General features: G+C 41.5%; 1 protein-coding gene and 1 long non-coding RNA gene across 3 annotated transcripts in view; one reads left to right on the forward strand and one right to left on the reverse strand.

Annotated features, from left to right (window-relative positions):
- CDADC1 (cytidine and dCMP deaminase domain containing 1) overlaps positions 1-10,164 on the reverse strand; it is a 47,210-nt gene extending 37,046 nt beyond the window's left edge. The window contains exons 1-3 of one of the 2 annotated variants that reach the window (XM_026017201.2): positions 9,944-10,164; positions 9,227-9,324; positions 1,779-1,853 (exon numbers count right to left, since the gene is read on the reverse strand). In XM_026017201.2, coding sequence (XP_025872986.1) covers positions 1,779-1,853; positions 9,227-9,324; positions 9,944-10,025 — 255 coding nt within the window. In that variant the 5' untranslated portion in view covers positions 10,026-10,164. Of the gene's footprint in view, positions 1-1,778; positions 5,038-9,226; positions 9,325-9,943 lie in introns of both variants that reach the window. The other variant, XM_072760549.1, reaches the window with a different exon arrangement.
- A 34-nt stretch (positions 10,165-10,198) lies between these two features.
- On the forward strand, positions 10,199-13,541 carry LOC140599281 (uncharacterized). Its single transcript, XR_012001968.1, has 4 exons — positions 10,199-10,352; positions 10,840-10,953; positions 11,056-11,385; positions 11,595-13,541. It is a non-coding gene; the product is annotated as an uncharacterized lncRNA (long non-coding RNA).
- The last annotated feature ends 3,818 nt before the right edge of the window (positions 13,542-17,359 follow it).

A 17,359-nucleotide genomic window follows, 5' to 3' on the forward strand; every position in this document is an offset into this window, starting at 1 on the left:
TGAAAGGGAATATAAAGGAAGGGAGAAGAAATGTGTGGGAAATATCAGGAAGGGAGACAGAACATAAAGACTCCTAACTCTGGGAAACAAACTAGGGGTGGTGGAAGGGGAGGAGGGCGGGGGGTGGGGGGGAATGGGTGACGGGCACTGAGGAGGACGGGATAAGCACTGGGTGTTATTCTGTATATTGGTAAATTGAACACCAATAAAAATTAATTTATTAAAAAAAAAAAAAAGAAAACTATTCCAAAACAAAAACAAAAACAAAAAACAAACCCAAAACTATTCCTAATAAGTGGCAAGCATACTCATCATTTTATTATTTAAACAATCTTTTATCCCTCCCCCATCCCTCAGCATAGGCACAGAGACAAAACAAACAAAAATGAACAATCTTTTAGGCTAGGCTTATTTGTCACTTTTTTGTCTAGACTAGAGTCCTTTTTACCTTGGAATATATCTTTTGTTTTTTCATTTCGTTTTTAGCTAAGGCCAAAATATCAAATCTGAAACCAAGATTTTTTTCCATCCCAAACTTAAAACAAAGCAAATAAAAGCCTACATTGCATTCCATTTTGTACTTCCACTTACTGCAATTCCCAGAAGACTAAATCTTTTTTAGTGAATCACTGCTCTGAATCCGACTGCTTCACTTTGCTAACATCTTGGCAAGTTGTCTGTTATCTTGGTTAGAGTTTAATATTAAAACATAAGCAAAAGAGGACAATCTGTCTTGATAAGCAAACGAGTATTTTTTTTTGCCTTCGCCTTTCTTATAACTAAAAATATGTAAATACTCAGAGACAAATTATTTCTATATCCTTGTTGGGCATTTTAAGAGACTCACTCTCAGAACTTATCAGATCTCCAGGAATGCACATCAGAATCATCAAGCTAATTTTTTTTCAAAATATACATGTTTTATCTCCACTAGATACCCAATAAATCAGAATTTCTCTGGAAAACTTGAAAGCTTAAAATAACAAGGGAATGCTACGCAATATTAAAAAGAACAGAGTTCATCTTATCAGGTCTGGGCTTTAATTTTACCCTTTCTACAAGCTAGTAAATTAGCCTGCTTCTGTTTCATGGATGCTGGTAGAATGGTTATGAAGCTCCTGGGTCAGAGACAGAGAAGTTGATCATTCGCAACACAGCAAGTAGTATGAGCATCATGTTTGTGATGTTTCCCTTGCCCACAAGTCCCACAGGGGTCATGCAGATGGGCCCAGATGGATTCCTGGACAGGAAGTGGGTTGTTACAGGAGAACACCAGCCCGGGGATTGCTGTTTTATCACAGACAATAAGCAAACCTCCTCTCTGTCCCAGAGGGGGAGACATTAGCTCAACCCTCAAGGTTGCTTGCTGCAAACACAAGTCTGAGAAATGGCCTCCGTAAAGAGCAGTTAGGGCCTTGCATTCTTAAAACCAGCAATATGTGTTGGAGTACGAGAGAACCACGTAAGGAAGGGTGTTTCTCAACACATGTATGTAAACTAATATGGAAATGTATCAAGAATTAAATTTGAAAATTAAAAAAAAAAGATGTAGGAGCATATTATAAAATAACCTGGGTTTGTTTTGTTTTTTATAAGAGAGACATGTATAGTCTTGTAAATGCATAGAAAACTTATAGAAAGATATGAAGGGTATATAAGAATCTGCCCTGGATATGGAAATGGGAAAGTTGAGTATAAGCACTTTTATTCTACTTTATACTACTGTTTTTGCTTTGTTATTACAAACACATGTCTTTTTAAAAAATAAAAAAATGCACCTGTTTTTTGTCAGTAGGTATTCTGGACATCTCTTCATTATCTCCTAAGGGTCCATGCTTTTCCTCTTCCTTTTCCTAATTAAAAGCAGATTAAGGAGGAAAAAAAAAGATTAGTTTAACATTTCCGAGTTGAAGGCAGGTTTTCTTGGTTTTGAATCATTCATTTTTTTTTCCTGATGAAAGTCTGCACTGACTTCATGCTTTGTTCAGGTTCAAGTTCAGACTACATAACCTAGTAAATAAGGCCTTTACGATCAGCCCCCTATACACTTTCCCAAAATACAGAAGGACTGAAAATTGTGGTCAGAAAACAAAATTCTGTAGTTTAAGACTTCAGAGTTGGGGCAGTTTTAAGAAACAGACTAGAGTGTGGCTGTAGCTAAAAAGGGCTAAAGGTGACTAGAGGTAAATTAACTGGAACTGGGAAGTTTGGAACTATGCAACAAAAGCATTAGATAATGGACTGTGGTAGGCAGAATAATGGGCCCCCAAAGGCCTGCCTGTTCCAATCCCTGGTGACTGTGGCTCTGTTACGTCACCATGGCAAGGCTGTAGGTGGAATCAGGGCTGCTAATCATCTGACCTTTATCTGGGTGGACCCAATATTATCACAAGGATCCTATAGTAGAGAGAGAGAAGCAAAGCAGTGCCACTGTGATGCAACATGAGACAGTCTCCACTGCTGCCTTTAAAGATGGAGGAAGAGGTTCCTGGTCCAAGACAACTGGGCAGCCTCTAGAAGCTGTAAAAGGCAAGGGAATGGGAGTCTCCCCTGAGCCTCCAGAAGGAAGACAGCCCTGCTGACACTTTTAGTCCAGTGAGACCCATTTCAGGGTGCTGACTTCCAGAACTGTAGGATAATAAGTATGTGTTTTAAGCCACCAACTCAAAAAAAAAAAAAAAAAAAAAAAAAAAAAAAAAAAAAAGGTAATTTGTTGCAGGAACAATAGGACACTGATAAATGGATGTCCACAAGTCTAACTTTGAAGTTTGAAGGACCAAACTCCTTCATTTATTAATTCAACAAATATTACTGAATCCTTGCGAAGTGCCAGCCACAGATCTAGTTGCTCAGGATCAGGATGTAGCCCTTATAGAGCTTATGACACAGGAAAGTGACTATGAAGTGGGATTTTGTGTGCCCCAGGGTAAAGGGGCTATGTAATAAACTGGACAAAGTCTGAATGTGGGAATGGTAAACCTGGTGAATGCTGACCGCTCAGTCTTATGAAACAAATGCTGGATACTAGAAAAGGAATAACCTCTAAAAAGTTTACAGGAAAAGCCACATTCTGGGAATAATGTGTCTATTTCAGTAGAACAGGAAGTAGAGGCAATGATGAAGTTGGTAGTAGGATGGTGGGAGTGCAGATAGATGGTAGTGGTGGTGATGCCTACATGAGTGATAATAAAGTACCTATCAAGCACAAACTATCTCATTTAATCCTCACAAGTTTACAAAGTAGCCTCTATTGTTTCTATTTAACAAATGAAGTAACTGTGGCTGAGAGGGATTAAACAACTCCACAGCTAAAAAATGGAAACGGCAGGATCTGAGCCCCAAGTCCATTGTGTTAACCATTATGCTACCCTGTTACTGTTCTGGAAAAGTACAGTGAGTACACAATGGGAAGAGCTGGGAGAGGGAGACAATACATGATGTGCAGATCAAACTGAGGCAACAAAACAGTTATTTGAATTCTTATACTAAAGTAACATTTAGGCAATTTAGATATGTTTAACTCAACTAGAACGAAAAACTATGAACCAATAGGAGAGATTACTATTTTTTTTTTTTTTAAGATTACTATTTTAAAACAGTAGCCATTTCAGTAGGGCTGATTTCTGTTCTAAAACTTTTAGTTAACTCTCCTTTTCCCAAGCAGTCTCATAAACAGTTTCTTTCCCACTCGTTTATCTCGTTTGGGGCAGGATTCTTAAAAATTATTGTATTTTATACTTCATGTAAACTTTGCTGGACAATGCTCAATGAGCACTCATACAGTGTAAATATTTAACAACATAGAAAATCTCAGGTATCAGTCATATTTAGAAGTGGCTGTTAAGTTAAAATACACTGAGACTGGTAAAAATGAATGACAATCTAAATGTCCAGTACTAAGGGAATACACATGGAACATCAATGTGATGGACACTCAGGTCAACATTAAAATGGTAACAACAAACACACATAGTACATAGTATATGCCAAGCACTATCTAAGAGCTTTACAAATACTAACTCATCTACTTTTCATAAAAGCCCCCTGCAGTAGGTACCAATAACATTCTATTTCACGGATGAGGAAGTTGAGAGAGGGCAAGTAACTTACTCAAGATTACACAACTAAAGAGGTGGAGCCTGAGTTTCACTAACTACAAAACGACTGGCTACTCTTAAGCCATTAGACTACGTCGCTGCTCCAGTGTGTACAATAGTATTACAGCAGAAGTATTTTCCTACGGTTAAGTGAAAAAGGCTGGATCCAGATGTAAATGATCTCAAATAACTGAAAAGAGAGAGAGAGAGACAGAGAGAGAGAGAGAGACAGAGAGAGAGAGAGAGACAGAGACAGAGGGAAAAGATCAAGAAACAGCACAAAAATGTCAGTAGTCTCTAGAGAGTGGAAATTTTTTTTCTTCAGCCCATTTTATAAATAATAAACATCTAACTTCAGTAACATAAAAATATTTTATGAAGACAAAAGGTTGGCAAAGTGTCAAAGGGAGTATTTCCAATATAATTACATGTCGAATTGCATCTTAAAGTTTCTGACTTCCTTTGTATAGCAAAAGCAGAATAATTTAAGTGAAACAAACTTATTATCTTAAAGAATATTTTTCTTCTTTTAACAAGAAAAAGATCTTATTCAGCCCTATGAACATAATGTGCAATTAATAGTAAATTCATTTAATGTGCATTTCTGTTGAAAAAGAATTTCAGCAGAGGATTTATTCTTGATAAACACACACACACACACAAATACATATGTGTGCGTATGTATGTGAATTAAAATGAGATCAAATCTTCATATTAAAAAAAGTGTCTTCAAAGTTAGTACTCAATCTGTAACAAGCCCAGCTTTTTAAATGTGCTTTTAAAAAGTCTTAAATCGGGCAGCCCCGGTGGCGCAGCGGTTTAGTGCCGCCTGCAGCCCAGGACGTGATCTGGAGACCGTGGATCGAGTCCCACGTCGGGCTCCCTGCATGGAGCCTGCTTCTCTCTCTGCCTCTCTCTCTCTCTCTCTCTCTCTGCATCTCTATGAATAAATAAATAAAATCTTTAAAAAAAATAAAATAAAATAAAAAGTCTTAAATCTTGGGGCCCCTGAGTGGCTCAGTCAGGTAAACAACTGACTCTTGATTTTGGCTCAGGTCATGATCTCAGGGTCGTGAGACTGAGCCCCATGTCCACCCTGGGTCAAACCACGTGACAGGCTCCATGGTCAGTGTGGGGGAGTCTGCTTGAGATTCTCTTTATCCTTCTCCCTCTGCCCTTCCCCCACCTCACATGCATGGGCACTCTCTCTCAAACAAATAAAATCTTTAAAAAAATTAAAAGTCTTAAATCTCTAAGCATTTGCTCCTAATCTGTCTCTTTGAGACAATTTTATCTGCAAAAAAAAAAAAAACAAAAACAAAAACAAATGAAAAAAACCCCCAACAGTTTAAAAATCTTCTACTTTCATAAAATAATAAGCTACTAAGAGGCAGAAAGAATAAAAGACTCCAAAATCATGAAAGAAATGAAGAGCTTTCCCAAAGCCATTAATAAAATATGGAGCCAGGGTAGGGGTTGAGGAAGTGATTAATAGAGAGTAAAACTGCGCAACATTTTAAATAATGTTTACTATTTATGAAACATTTCACATAGTAGTTGGAAGAGAAAACTACTCCAGGAGATATTCTTTATCAGGAAAAGTGAACTCCCTATACACAGACTTTACACCCTCACAAAAATCAACTCAAAAATGGATCATTAAGAAAAATTTTTTTTTTAAATGGATCATAGATCTAAATGTAAAACACAAAAAACTCCTCCCCGCAATAGGAGAAAATCTAGATAACGATGGATATGGCGATGGCATTTCAGATACACAAAGGCACAATCCATGAAGAAATCAGTGATAAATTGCACTTTATTAAAATTTAAAACCTGTCCTCAGTGAAAGACACTATCTGGGATGCCGGGGTGGCTCAGCGGTTGAGCATCTGCCTTCAGCTCAGGGCATGATCCTGGGATCTGGGATTGATTTCCACATAGGCTCCCTGTGAGGAGCCTCTTCTCCCTCTGCCTGTGTGTTTCTCTCTCTCTCTCTGTGTCTCTCATGAATAAATAAATACATCTTAAAAAAAAAAAAAAAAAAAAAGACCTTGTCAAGAGAATGAGAAGACAAGCCACAGGCGGGGAGAAAATATTTGCAAAAGACACATCTGATATAAGACTGTTATCCAAAATATACAAAGAACTCTGAATACTTAATAAGAAAATAACTGGACTAAAGTATGGGCCAAAGACCTTAACAGACACCTCACCAAAGAGGATATACAGATGACAACTAAGCATATGAAAAAATGCTCCACATCATGGGTCATTAAAACAACATATCACTACATGCCTATGAGAATGTCCCAAATCCAGAACACTGACAACACCAAATACTGGTGAGGACGTGAAGCAACAGGAATTCTCATTCCTTGCTGGTGGGAATGCAAAACGGTACAGCCACTCTGGAAGGCAGTTTGGTAGTTTCTGAGAAATCTCCATCATACAATCTAGCAATCATGCTCCTTGGTATTTACCCAAAGGAGATGAAAACTTACGTCCACACAAAAATCTGCATACAGTTATTTAGAGCAGCTTCATTCAGAATTGCAGTAACTTGGAAGCAACCAAGATATCCTTCAGCAGGTGAATGGAAAAATTACGTGTGATATATCCAAGCGATGAATCTTAGCCCTAAAAAAAAGTGAGTGATCAATCCATGAAAGGACACGGAAGAACTTTAAATGCGTATTGCTAAGTGAGAGAAGCCAATCCCACAAAGCTACATATTACTGTATGATTCCAACTACATGATGTTCTGTGAAAAGGCAAAATTATGGAGACTCTTAAAAAAAAATCAGTAGTTGGTGGGGGTGGGGGTGGGGGGGTGAAGATAAATAGGTAAAACACAGAGCATTTTTAGGGCAATGAAAATCTTCTGTATGAAACCATAACGATGGATACATGCCATTCTACATTTGTCTGAACCCACAGGATGTACACCACCAACCTTGAACGATAATGTAAACTACAGACTGGGTGATCATGATGTGCCAATGTTGGTTTACCAACTATAGCAAATGTATCACTGTGGAGAGGATGTGGTTAATGGTGGAGGCTATTCATGCAGGGGGAAGCAGGGAGGGTACAGGAAATCTGTGTACTTTCCCGGAAATTTTGCTGTGACCCTCTAAGTGCTTTACAAAGATGAAGTCCTAATTATTAAAAAGCTAATTCCTTAATTCCCTGTGAAAATTCCTCAGTGTAGTCCCTACTTATAAAATCTAAACTCCCTTGCAAGGCATATATTATTTTTTATTATCTGGTTCCTGTATGCCTTTCCCAGCTCATCTTCAGTCTTCCCTTCACCCAACTTCACCTTTCCCCACAAGGACCATACGTTCTCTCCCTCCTCCAAGCTTTTCCACGTGGAGTCCCTTGGCTTGGTAAATATCTCCTCATTCTTCACGTCTCAGTGCAAACGCAGCCTCCCCTGTACATCCTTCCCTTACATCCCCTGGGAGCGCCTGGCCTTCAGTCCTCAGTCTTGGTAGCATCTCTACTGGCTACTTGACTCTGCCACCTAATTGCATCTTGTTCAAGTGCCTAATTTTTGTCTCCATCAGAAAGTAAGAACCAAGTCTTTCTTTTTGGATCTCCAATGCCAACCACACAACCTCATCCACTGTAACAAAGACAGCAAAAAGAAAAGAGAAAAAGAGAATGGTTATGAAGGGCCTCAGAAGAGTACTCCTGTACTTAAGGATTTACAAAGATAGTTATTTGAGGGAAAATGTGAAGCAACCTCAAGTTGGAAATGTCCATAAGCATATGCAGAATACAAGTACGACTCTGTAAATGGAAAACAAACACAAATTCTGTTTCAAAAAAAGGCTGAAGGAAAGTACCAAAACGTTAAAAGTGACGATGTGAGAATGGTGAGAAGCCCTGGGTCATTTTTTCCCTTTCCTTTTTCCCAAAAATGTATTTTTTTCACGAGAGACTGAGAGGCAGAGGCAGAGACACAGGCAGAGGGAGAAGCAGGCTCCACACAGGGAGCCCGATGTGGGACTCGATCCCAGGACCCCAGGGTCATGCCGTGAGCCAAAGGCAGACACTCAACCACGGAGCCACCCAGGCGTCCCTCAAAAGTGTCTTAAATGCTTAACAACCTAATACTGTTTTCCATATATGGCCTTGGCCCCCTAAAACATTCTAAGCTTCTCAATCTACCAAACCAAATGGTGAGAACCTAGCACCATGCCACTCCAAGCATGGAGGAAAATGATGAGAAAGTAGCGAGCACCTTGCTGCTTGAGGGCTAGAGAAAATAAAGATGTAAAATGTACATACTTCTAACCCACTGGCTTTTATGGTTATTGTTTCTATTTGCTCCTAACCTATTTTGATCACCTCCCTGAAATCCAAAACAAAACAAAACAAAACAAACCCCAAGAGACTATTTACATGGAACAAGAAACCAGTTAGCATCCATGATTCCTTATTACAAAAGGAGACGCTAAAGTGGCATGAGTTAGACGTGGTAAAAGATACAGTACCAAAAATAAGGTAAAATAAGACATGAGCTCTGTCTTCGTGCCATTTACAGTTCAGTAAATTGGGGAGAAGGGGAAACCACTCACTGGAAACATCAAGAGTCTACAAACGGGTGATAAAAATCATACAATCGAATCGTCCAAACTAACATATGAACACGCTTCCATACCTGATATACACTGGCACAGTCTCGGAGAATAACAATTCTATTTTTAGATTAGAAAGATGAGCTATCACGGTTCTGAGTTGCAAGTATCACGCTAAGGCACAGAGGTTATTTTTTTTGCAGATCCTAAGGTTTTGAGCTTGCTTTTAATGAGCGTGACAGAGGGCGGGGGGGATCAGATTTTAGACCATTGCTTTCTCTTTTTCTTTCTTTCTTTCTTTTTTTTTTTTTTAAGATTGTATTTATTTATTCACGAGAGACACAAAGAGAGAGGCAGAAACACAGGCAGAGGGAAAGGCAGGCTCCGTGCGGGGAGCCGGATGTGGGACTCGATCCTGGGTCTCCAGGATCACACCCTGGGCCAAAGGCAGGTGCTAAACCGCGGAGCCACCCGGGCTGCCCACCACTGCTTTTTCTAGGTGGGGCGGGGAGGGGGATGGGCTAAGGAAACACAACCTACCTGAGATTTCTGTCTTTGGGCTTTCGCTGTCGGGAAGAGCTCCATCCAGAGACTGAGTAGAGTGAAGAGGTTCACTTTAGAAAGCCTTGGTATTTGACCTAGGAAAGAGAGAGGGCAGACACTTTATAAAAAAAAAAAATCTTAACTAATGATGACAACAAGGAAGTAACTGGCGATCCCCGGTGCCGTTTGGGAGCCGCAGCCCTAAGTCCGCCGCTTTGGTGGAGGCGGCGGGGGAGGAGGAGAGGAGGACGGGGGAACCGCAGGGCAGGAGCCTGGCTGCGGCCTCACCCTCGCGGCGACCTCTGCGGGCACTTTACGAAGTTGGGCCCCTTCTCCAGCCCTCACGTGGCAAGGGAAGAAAATAAAAATAAAAAAGCGGGGGGGGGGGGGGGGGGAGCGGCACAGGTGATGCACGCAAAGCCCCCGGTCGGAGGCGCCGCGGAGCACGCCTGCCTCTACCCTGCGGCGCGGCCACAAGGGCAGCGCGGTGACCTTCGCGGGGAAGGCGTCGCGCGGCGGTTACCTCGGGAATCAAGCCCCAGGCACGGAGATACCGGCTCCGGGGCCCGGCGGGGAGCGGGGAGCGCGAAGCGGGCGCGCGCGGGGGACGGGGACTGAGCGCGGCTTCGCAAGCGGGTGCTCGGCGGGGCCCGGGGGCTCCCGGGGGCCGCGGCGGGAACGGGAGGTCGCGGGGGCGGCGGCCGCGGCACTCACCCGTCATGCTGCCGGTCTGCGTGCTGACTGAGCGCCCGGCCCCCGCGCTCTCCAGACTTTGCATCTGCCCTGCTTCTTTCATCCCCAGCCCAGCCGCCTCTGCTGCCCAGAATACCTCTCGCGGGCTGGCATGATCCCGGCCCCGGCGGCTCCACCTCCCGCCTCCTCCCAGCAACCCGACCGCAACCGGCAGGGCGGCGCGGCGCGCTGACGTGGGAGGGAGCGCGCCCGCCGCTTCCGGCCGCCGCGCGTGTCGTCATCAGGCGGGGACGCGGCTCCCGCAGGGGCGGCCGCCACGGGGATGGCGTCCGCTGGAGGCCAGAGCTTCGCCGCGCGTGTTTCGGCTGCACGGCCCGGGGCGCGCCGACTCCGACAGCGGGACGAGGCCTGCGCGGACTCGAGAGTCTGGGTGAGAGGGGGCGGGGAGGGCTGCCGGGGGCCGACACGCGCGGGTGCGCTTAACCCTCGGAGGTGGGCCGGCCCTTGGGAGCTCAGGGCCAGGCCGCCCGCGGGGCCCCCGCCGCTCCCCAGCCGCTCCCCAGCCGCGGGACCCCGCAGGCCCCGTGCTAGGGCACCGGGGCGGCCCCGTCGCGCTCCGGCTGGCAGCGGAGGCTCTGCCGCTCCGCCCCCGTCGGGACCTGCGCTCGGCGTGCAGTCGGTTTCAGAGTCTCTCTCAAATAAAGTAAAAAAAAAAAAAAAAAAAAAGAAAAGAAATTAAAAAAGTCCAACTGTAATCCTGAGAAAGATGGGGGTAGGAGGAAGTAGCAAGTGGCCCCTGGAAAATACCGAAAGTATTTTCGGCAAGTACCGAATTGACGTCGTAGATTCGTGCACAGTGCATCTTATCTGATTATTTTTATTTTTTTTAAGATTTTATTCATGAAAGACAGAGAGAGAGAGAGAGAGAGGGAGGCAGAGACACAGGCAGAGGGAGAAGCAGGCTCCACGCAGGGAGCCCGACGCGGGACTCGATCCCGGGACCCCGGGGTCATGACCTGAGCTGAAGACAGGTGCTAAACCGCTGGGCCACCCGCGGCTGCCCCTTATCTGATTATTTTTATTTTATTTTTTTAAAGATTTTATTTATTTATTCATTCATTGATTCATGACAGACACAGAGGGAGAGACGGAGACCCAGGCAGACGGAGAAGCAGGCTCCATGCGGGGAGCCTGATGTGGGACTCGATCCCGGGACTCCAGGACCACGCCCTGAGCTGAAGGCAGGCACTAAACCGCTGAGCCATCCAGGGATCCCTTATTTTATTTTTTTAAAGTTTTATTTATTTACTTATTCATGAGAGACACAGAGAGAGAGAGGCAGAGACACAGGCAGAGGGAGAAGCAGGCTCCCTGCAGGGAGCCGGACACAGAACTCGATCCCAGAACCCTGGGGTCACACCTGAGCTGAAGGCAGGTACTAAACTGCTGGGCCACCCGCGGCTGCCCCTTACCTGATTGTTTTTTTTTTTTTTTTTTTTTTTTGAATTTTTATTTATTTATGATAGGCACACAGTGAGAGAGAGAGGGGCAGAGACACAGGCAGAGGGAGAAGCAGGCTCCATGCACCGGGAGCCCGACGTGGGATTCGATCCCGGGTCTCCAGGATCGCGCCCTGGGCCAAAGGCAGGCGCCAAACCGCTGCGCCACCCAGGGATCCCTTACCTGATTGTTTTTATAAGTGCCCCCCAGGCATGACTGGAAAGGAAGCCGCCTCCTCAGCGACTGGGCCCATTTTCCATCACCAACCTGGTCTGTCATCACCACTTTTGAGACGTGAAAACTTCTTTTTGAAAGCAAAAGCCAAACGTCATTAAAAGCATCATTTTGTAAAGGCCTGAAGTGGGAACCTTCAGTGATGATGGGTCTGGCTGCAGTTCCTGGACTTGCACCGCTGCAGAGCACTTAACTGGAGCTCTGTGACACCATCCATGTTTGAGCCAAGAAACGTTTGGACTCTATCCAGTTTTCTGCTCTTCAAATAACGCTCCTAGAAGCATTTTTGTGTGCCTCCTTATGTTTAGGAACTACGATTGTTGGGTTGCTGTCCTCACGTTTCACCGATAATGCTGAAAATTTTTACAAAGAAATTGTGCCAATTGCTATAGTTTTACATCACCACTAATTTTTTTTTTTTTTTCCCCACTAATTCTTGATATTGTCAAACTTTTAATGTTTGCCAGTCGGATGGGTATAAAGTGATATCCTGTGGTTTTGATTTTCCCTGATTTGCACCTCGGTTGAACATCGTATAGGTTGGTGGGCCCTATGCACATCCTCTATGAAATACCTGTTAACCAGGTTTCTATTTTGTTCTTTCTTATTTCTTATTCATTTGTAAGCATTCTTTTTTTTTTTTTTTTTTAAGATTTTATTTATTCATGAGAGGCCCAGAGAGAGAGAGACAGAGGCAGAGGGAGAAGCAGGCTCCATGCAGGGAGCCTGACTTGGGACTCAATCCCAGGTCTCCAGGATTACACCCTGGGCTGTAGGCAGTGATAAACTGGTGAGCCGCCCGGGCTGCCCAGTAAGCATTCTTTATAAAGTCTGGAAATTTGTTCTCGGGAGCATGTATGATAAATATCTTCTCCCACTTGCTACTTGCTTTTTCACTTGCTTTATGTCTTTCAGTGCGCAGTTCTTTATTTTAAAGTGCCAAACATACCAATAGTTCTCCTTAATGGGTTTTGTGTATTAATGTCTTTATAAAATGTCTTTCCTTCTCAACTGAGCTTCTCAACTTTCCTTCTTCCTTGGGAGACATCAGAGACTTTTAAAATACTAGTGAAGCCTCTTGTGTTTGTGTGCAGAGAAGTATATGATCCTCTACGCTAATGACACTTGCCTTTATTTCAACCATTAAGGCTTTAAGAACGTGGAATAAGTTGGTTAGCTGCTAATGACAAAACAAATCCTTTAACTACCCAGCCAGCAGGTATATAGCACAGAACACTGTGCGTTGCTACAAGGGCTTAGTGACTGGAAAAAGGTGGTTCCTACTTGACTGTTCCAAAGAGCAGCTTCTCAGATCTTCAGTGTTCACTGGTAAATTTCTAACAGTATTTGTGTAAAGTTTGTCATTTCATATTTCATACACTACAGTTGCCGTCACCGATCCCTGTTTTCCTGGCCTTTAAGCTATGTGGTCAAAAATCCTGCTTCCTTAAAACAGAGAGAGTTAATGAGCATCTCAAGCTTTTTTCCTTTTTAATGATGCCTGCACTATCAGAGAACACTATTCTATTGTTCTCTCTTTTGTTTGGCACATAATCATGCACAACCTTTTTATTTCTTTGAGGTGGGAGTATATTTTTAGTTCCTAAACGCCATACTATAAAGATCAAATTCTTAAGTGTGTTTGTGTAGCTCAAAAGTAAAGATATATTAAGGGGGAAAAAAAACCACTGGTCTAGATGCAAGGCACACTTAAAGCAAGTTTTACTTTTGGTTGTATTTTCTTTGTATATTATAAACATTTATTTAACTTGTTGCAGTTTGAAGTAAAAAATTTCCAAAATGTATACTCAACGATAATCATTAAAATATTTGCAGCGTAAAAATATAAATAAATAAAATAGAATAAAATGTCTTTCCTACCCAAGGTTATAAAAATATTCTTTTATATTTCCTCTAAACGTCCCAAGTTTTTCCTTTGAGATTTATAGCCTCATGCATGTAGAATTCATTTTTGTCCGTGTTGTGAGGAAGGGATCCAATTTTATTTTCCACTTGGATAGTCAGTTAATACCAACGCTGTTTTCTCATTGATATGTAATTTCATCTGTGTCATCTAGCAAATTTCCATACACATATGAGTCTGTTTTGGGGCTTTGTATTGCATATCATTTATTTACCTCTCTCTTCCCTAAAAAAGACCTTATTTTCTTCGGGTATATCTTGGCTATTCTTGGACCTTTAATCTTCTATGTAAATTTAGAATCATTATCACATTCCTCCAAAATGGCACTGGAGTACTGATTGAAAGTACGTTGAATTTATAAATCAAATTGAGATATATAGGCTCCCTGTCGAACATAGTACATGTGTATGAACATGGTATATTGATTAGGTTTTCAGAAGGTTTCAAAAGGATTTATGTTTTTTTTCCACAAAAATTTTATATGTTTTTTATGATTTAATCCAAAATTTTTGTTGGTTTTATAAATGAAATCTTTTTTTTTTTACTTTATTTTTTTTATCTATTTATTTTTCAAATAAACTCTTCCCTCCAGTGTGGGGCTTGAACTCATGACCCAGAGATCAAGAGTTACATGCTCTACCAATTGAGACAGCTAGGCACCTTCTATATGAAATCATTTTAAAAATTATATTTGTAAGTATTTATGGCTAATCTACAGAAATGCAAGTAATTTTTATATATTTTTCTTTTACTGAGCCATCTTACTAAAATTTCTTATTTTAATATATTTTAGTTTCTTGGTGAAAATTATATCATCTACAGATAATGACAATTTTATTTATAGCTTTCTAATATTCAAAAATACTGCACTCTAGGATATCAGGGAAACATTGAATAGAAGTAATGGTAACAGGCATCCTTCCTTGTTCCTGATAAAGGAAATTATGTTAAACTTTAACGTGTGGTTTTGCGGGCACCTGGGTGGCTCAGTGGTTGGGCGTCTGCCTTCAGCTCAGGTCATCATCCCGGGGTCCTGGAATCAAGTCCCATATCAGGCTTCCTGCATGGAGCCTGCTTCTCCCTCTGCCTGTGTCTCTTCCTCTCTCTGTGTCTCTCATGAATAAATAAAGAAAATCCTAACCAAAAAAAAAAAAAATGTGGTTTCGCTATAGCTCTCGGTAGCTGTCCTTTATGAGATGATGCAAATTCCCTTCTATTTCTGTTTTTGTTTTTTGTTGTTGTTGTTGTTGAACTTTATTAAAATGCTCATGGTAGGTGCCTTTTATCAGCTTATGAAAGCCCTTTCTCTACTGGCTTGCTGAGAGTTATTATGATGGATGTTGAGTTTTATCAAACCTATCTTAGGTCTCTTAAGATGACGCTATAGTTTTTCTCCCTTAGTTAATATGAATTATACTAATAGTTTGCTTAATCAGCCTTGTCTTCCTTCTTGACCTATCATGATCATTTTGTGCTACTTTCTTATTTAATCTATGTTCATGAGTGAGTTTAGTGTATAATTTGTCATAGTCTTTTTGTTTTGATGTCTTGATTAGGCTACTCATAAATGAGTTAGGTAGTAGTTCCTATTTTTCTTTTTTCAGGAAGAGTTTGTATAAGATTGAAATTACCTGTTCCTTGAATGTTTATTAAAACTTACTTGGAAAAGCATTTGAGTCTAGTACTTTGTAAAGCAAAATGACGTTTCACTACTAACTCAATTCCTTTATAGGTTAAGGGACTATTCAATTTTTTCTCAGTCAATATTTGGTAAACTATATTTTCCTTGAATTTGTTCATTTTATATAAATTTTAAAATTAATTGGCATAAATGTATAAACCTTATAACAAGATAAACTTTCTAAATAGGGCAGCCCAGGTGGCTCAGCGGTTCAGTGCCGCCTTCAGCCCTGGGTATGATCCTATAGACCTGGGATCGAGTGCCATATCAGGCTCCCTGTATGGAGCCTGCTTCTCCCTCTGCCTGTGTCTGTTCCCCCCACCCCCGTGTCTCTCATGAATAAATAAAATCATTAAAAAGAAATTGTCTAAATGTATGAATTTATGAAATGTTGTCTCACTGTCTTAATTTTAAGAACTTTCTAAACTCAATAAGTAAATGGTTGCCTGGGTGGCAGTGGTTGAGCGTCTGCCTTCGGCTCAGGGTGTGATCGTGGGGTCCTGGGATCCAGTCCCACATCAGGCTCCCCAGAGGGAGCCTGCTTCTCCTCCCTCTGCCTGTGTCTCTGCCTGTCTCTGTGTGTCTTTCATGAATAAATAAATAAAATCTTTAAAAAAAAAAGAATAAGTAAACAATCCAATTAGAAAATGGGCAAAACCCCCCCATGGAGCCTGTTTCTCCCTCTGCCTGTGTCTCTGCCTCTCTCTCTGTGTGTCTCTCATGAATAAATAAATAAAATCTTTAAAAAAAATGGGCAAAAGACTTGAATAGTCACTTCGTCAAAGAGGATATAAAATGACAAGCACATGAAAAGGTGTTCACCATCATTAGCCATTATGGAAGTACAAATTAAAACCACAATGAAAAAAAAAAAAAATGAGATACCCCTGCCTGCATACTAGGATGGCTAAAATAAAAAGTACCGACAGAACCAGCTGTTGGCAAGCATGCAGACAGCTGGATATCTCTTACATTGCTGCGGGGGAAGATAAAGTGGCACAGCCACTCTGGAACAGTTGGTCAGTTTCTTATAAACCTGCACTTACCGTATCACCGGGCAGTCATACTCCCAAGTACTTATGCTAGAAACATTAAAACAGACTTACACAAAATTCTGTACGCGAGTGTTCATAAGAGCTTTATTTGTAATAGTCAAAAACTGGAAACAAGCCAGACGAACACCCTTGCAATGGAATACCATTCAATAAAATGTAAGGATACGTGTGTCAACCTGGATGAATCTCTAAGACATTGTGTTGAGCGGAGGGAAAAAACAAGTCTTAAAGGACTATGTACTGTATGATTACATACCATTCTCAAAGTGAAACATTGATGGAGAGCAGGTCAGTGGTTGCCAAGCATTATGGTTGGGAGAAGGGTACCACTGTTAAGAAGTAACACGAGGAGGGGCTCCGGCTTGTGCAGTGGGCAGAGCCTGTGACTCTTGATCTCAGGTGGTGAGTTGAAGCCCCACATTGGGCACTCCAGATAACTTTAAAAAAAAAAAAAAAAAACAAGGGAATTTCTTTGTGCTAATAGTCACTCATGTCTAAACATGTGATAAAATTTCATAGAACATACACCTAAAACCAGAAATCTTGCGTTAAGGATTAGTGAAATCCAAAAAAGGTCTTTACATGAATTAATAGAACTGCACCAATGTCAGTTTCCGGGTTTTCCCAACGGACCATGATAATGTGAGATGTTACCATTGCAGAAGCTTGGAGAAAAGTGCATAGGAATTCTATTATTTCTGCGACTTTTTTGAGTTTTAAATTCTTTCAAAATTAAAAGATATGTATATATGTGATTATTTAGTATATACAATATATTAATTATCTTTAGTCTCTGAGTAAAATCTACCCTTAGAACAACCATTAACTTTGTTGCTCACATCCTTTTTGGATTGCTGTTTTCATTCCATTTTCAGTCGTGTAGTATTTCAGAGTTGTTTAAATGCTCTATTTGTTACTTTCTTGCCAGTTTAGCCATATTTTATCTAGCATTTTTGGGTGCTTTACAACAAATTTGTTTGTTTGGGCTATCTAATCTGCAGTACTGCTGGAAATACTGTTTCTGCTGCAAAGAAGAATAAGGA

The sequence above is a fragment of the Vulpes vulpes genome, chromosome 6 (assembly GCF_048418805.1).
Source record: "Vulpes vulpes isolate BD-2025 chromosome 6, VulVul3, whole genome shotgun sequence".
In the NCBI taxonomy this organism is placed as follows: domain Eukaryota; kingdom Metazoa; phylum Chordata; class Mammalia; order Carnivora; family Canidae; genus Vulpes; species Vulpes vulpes.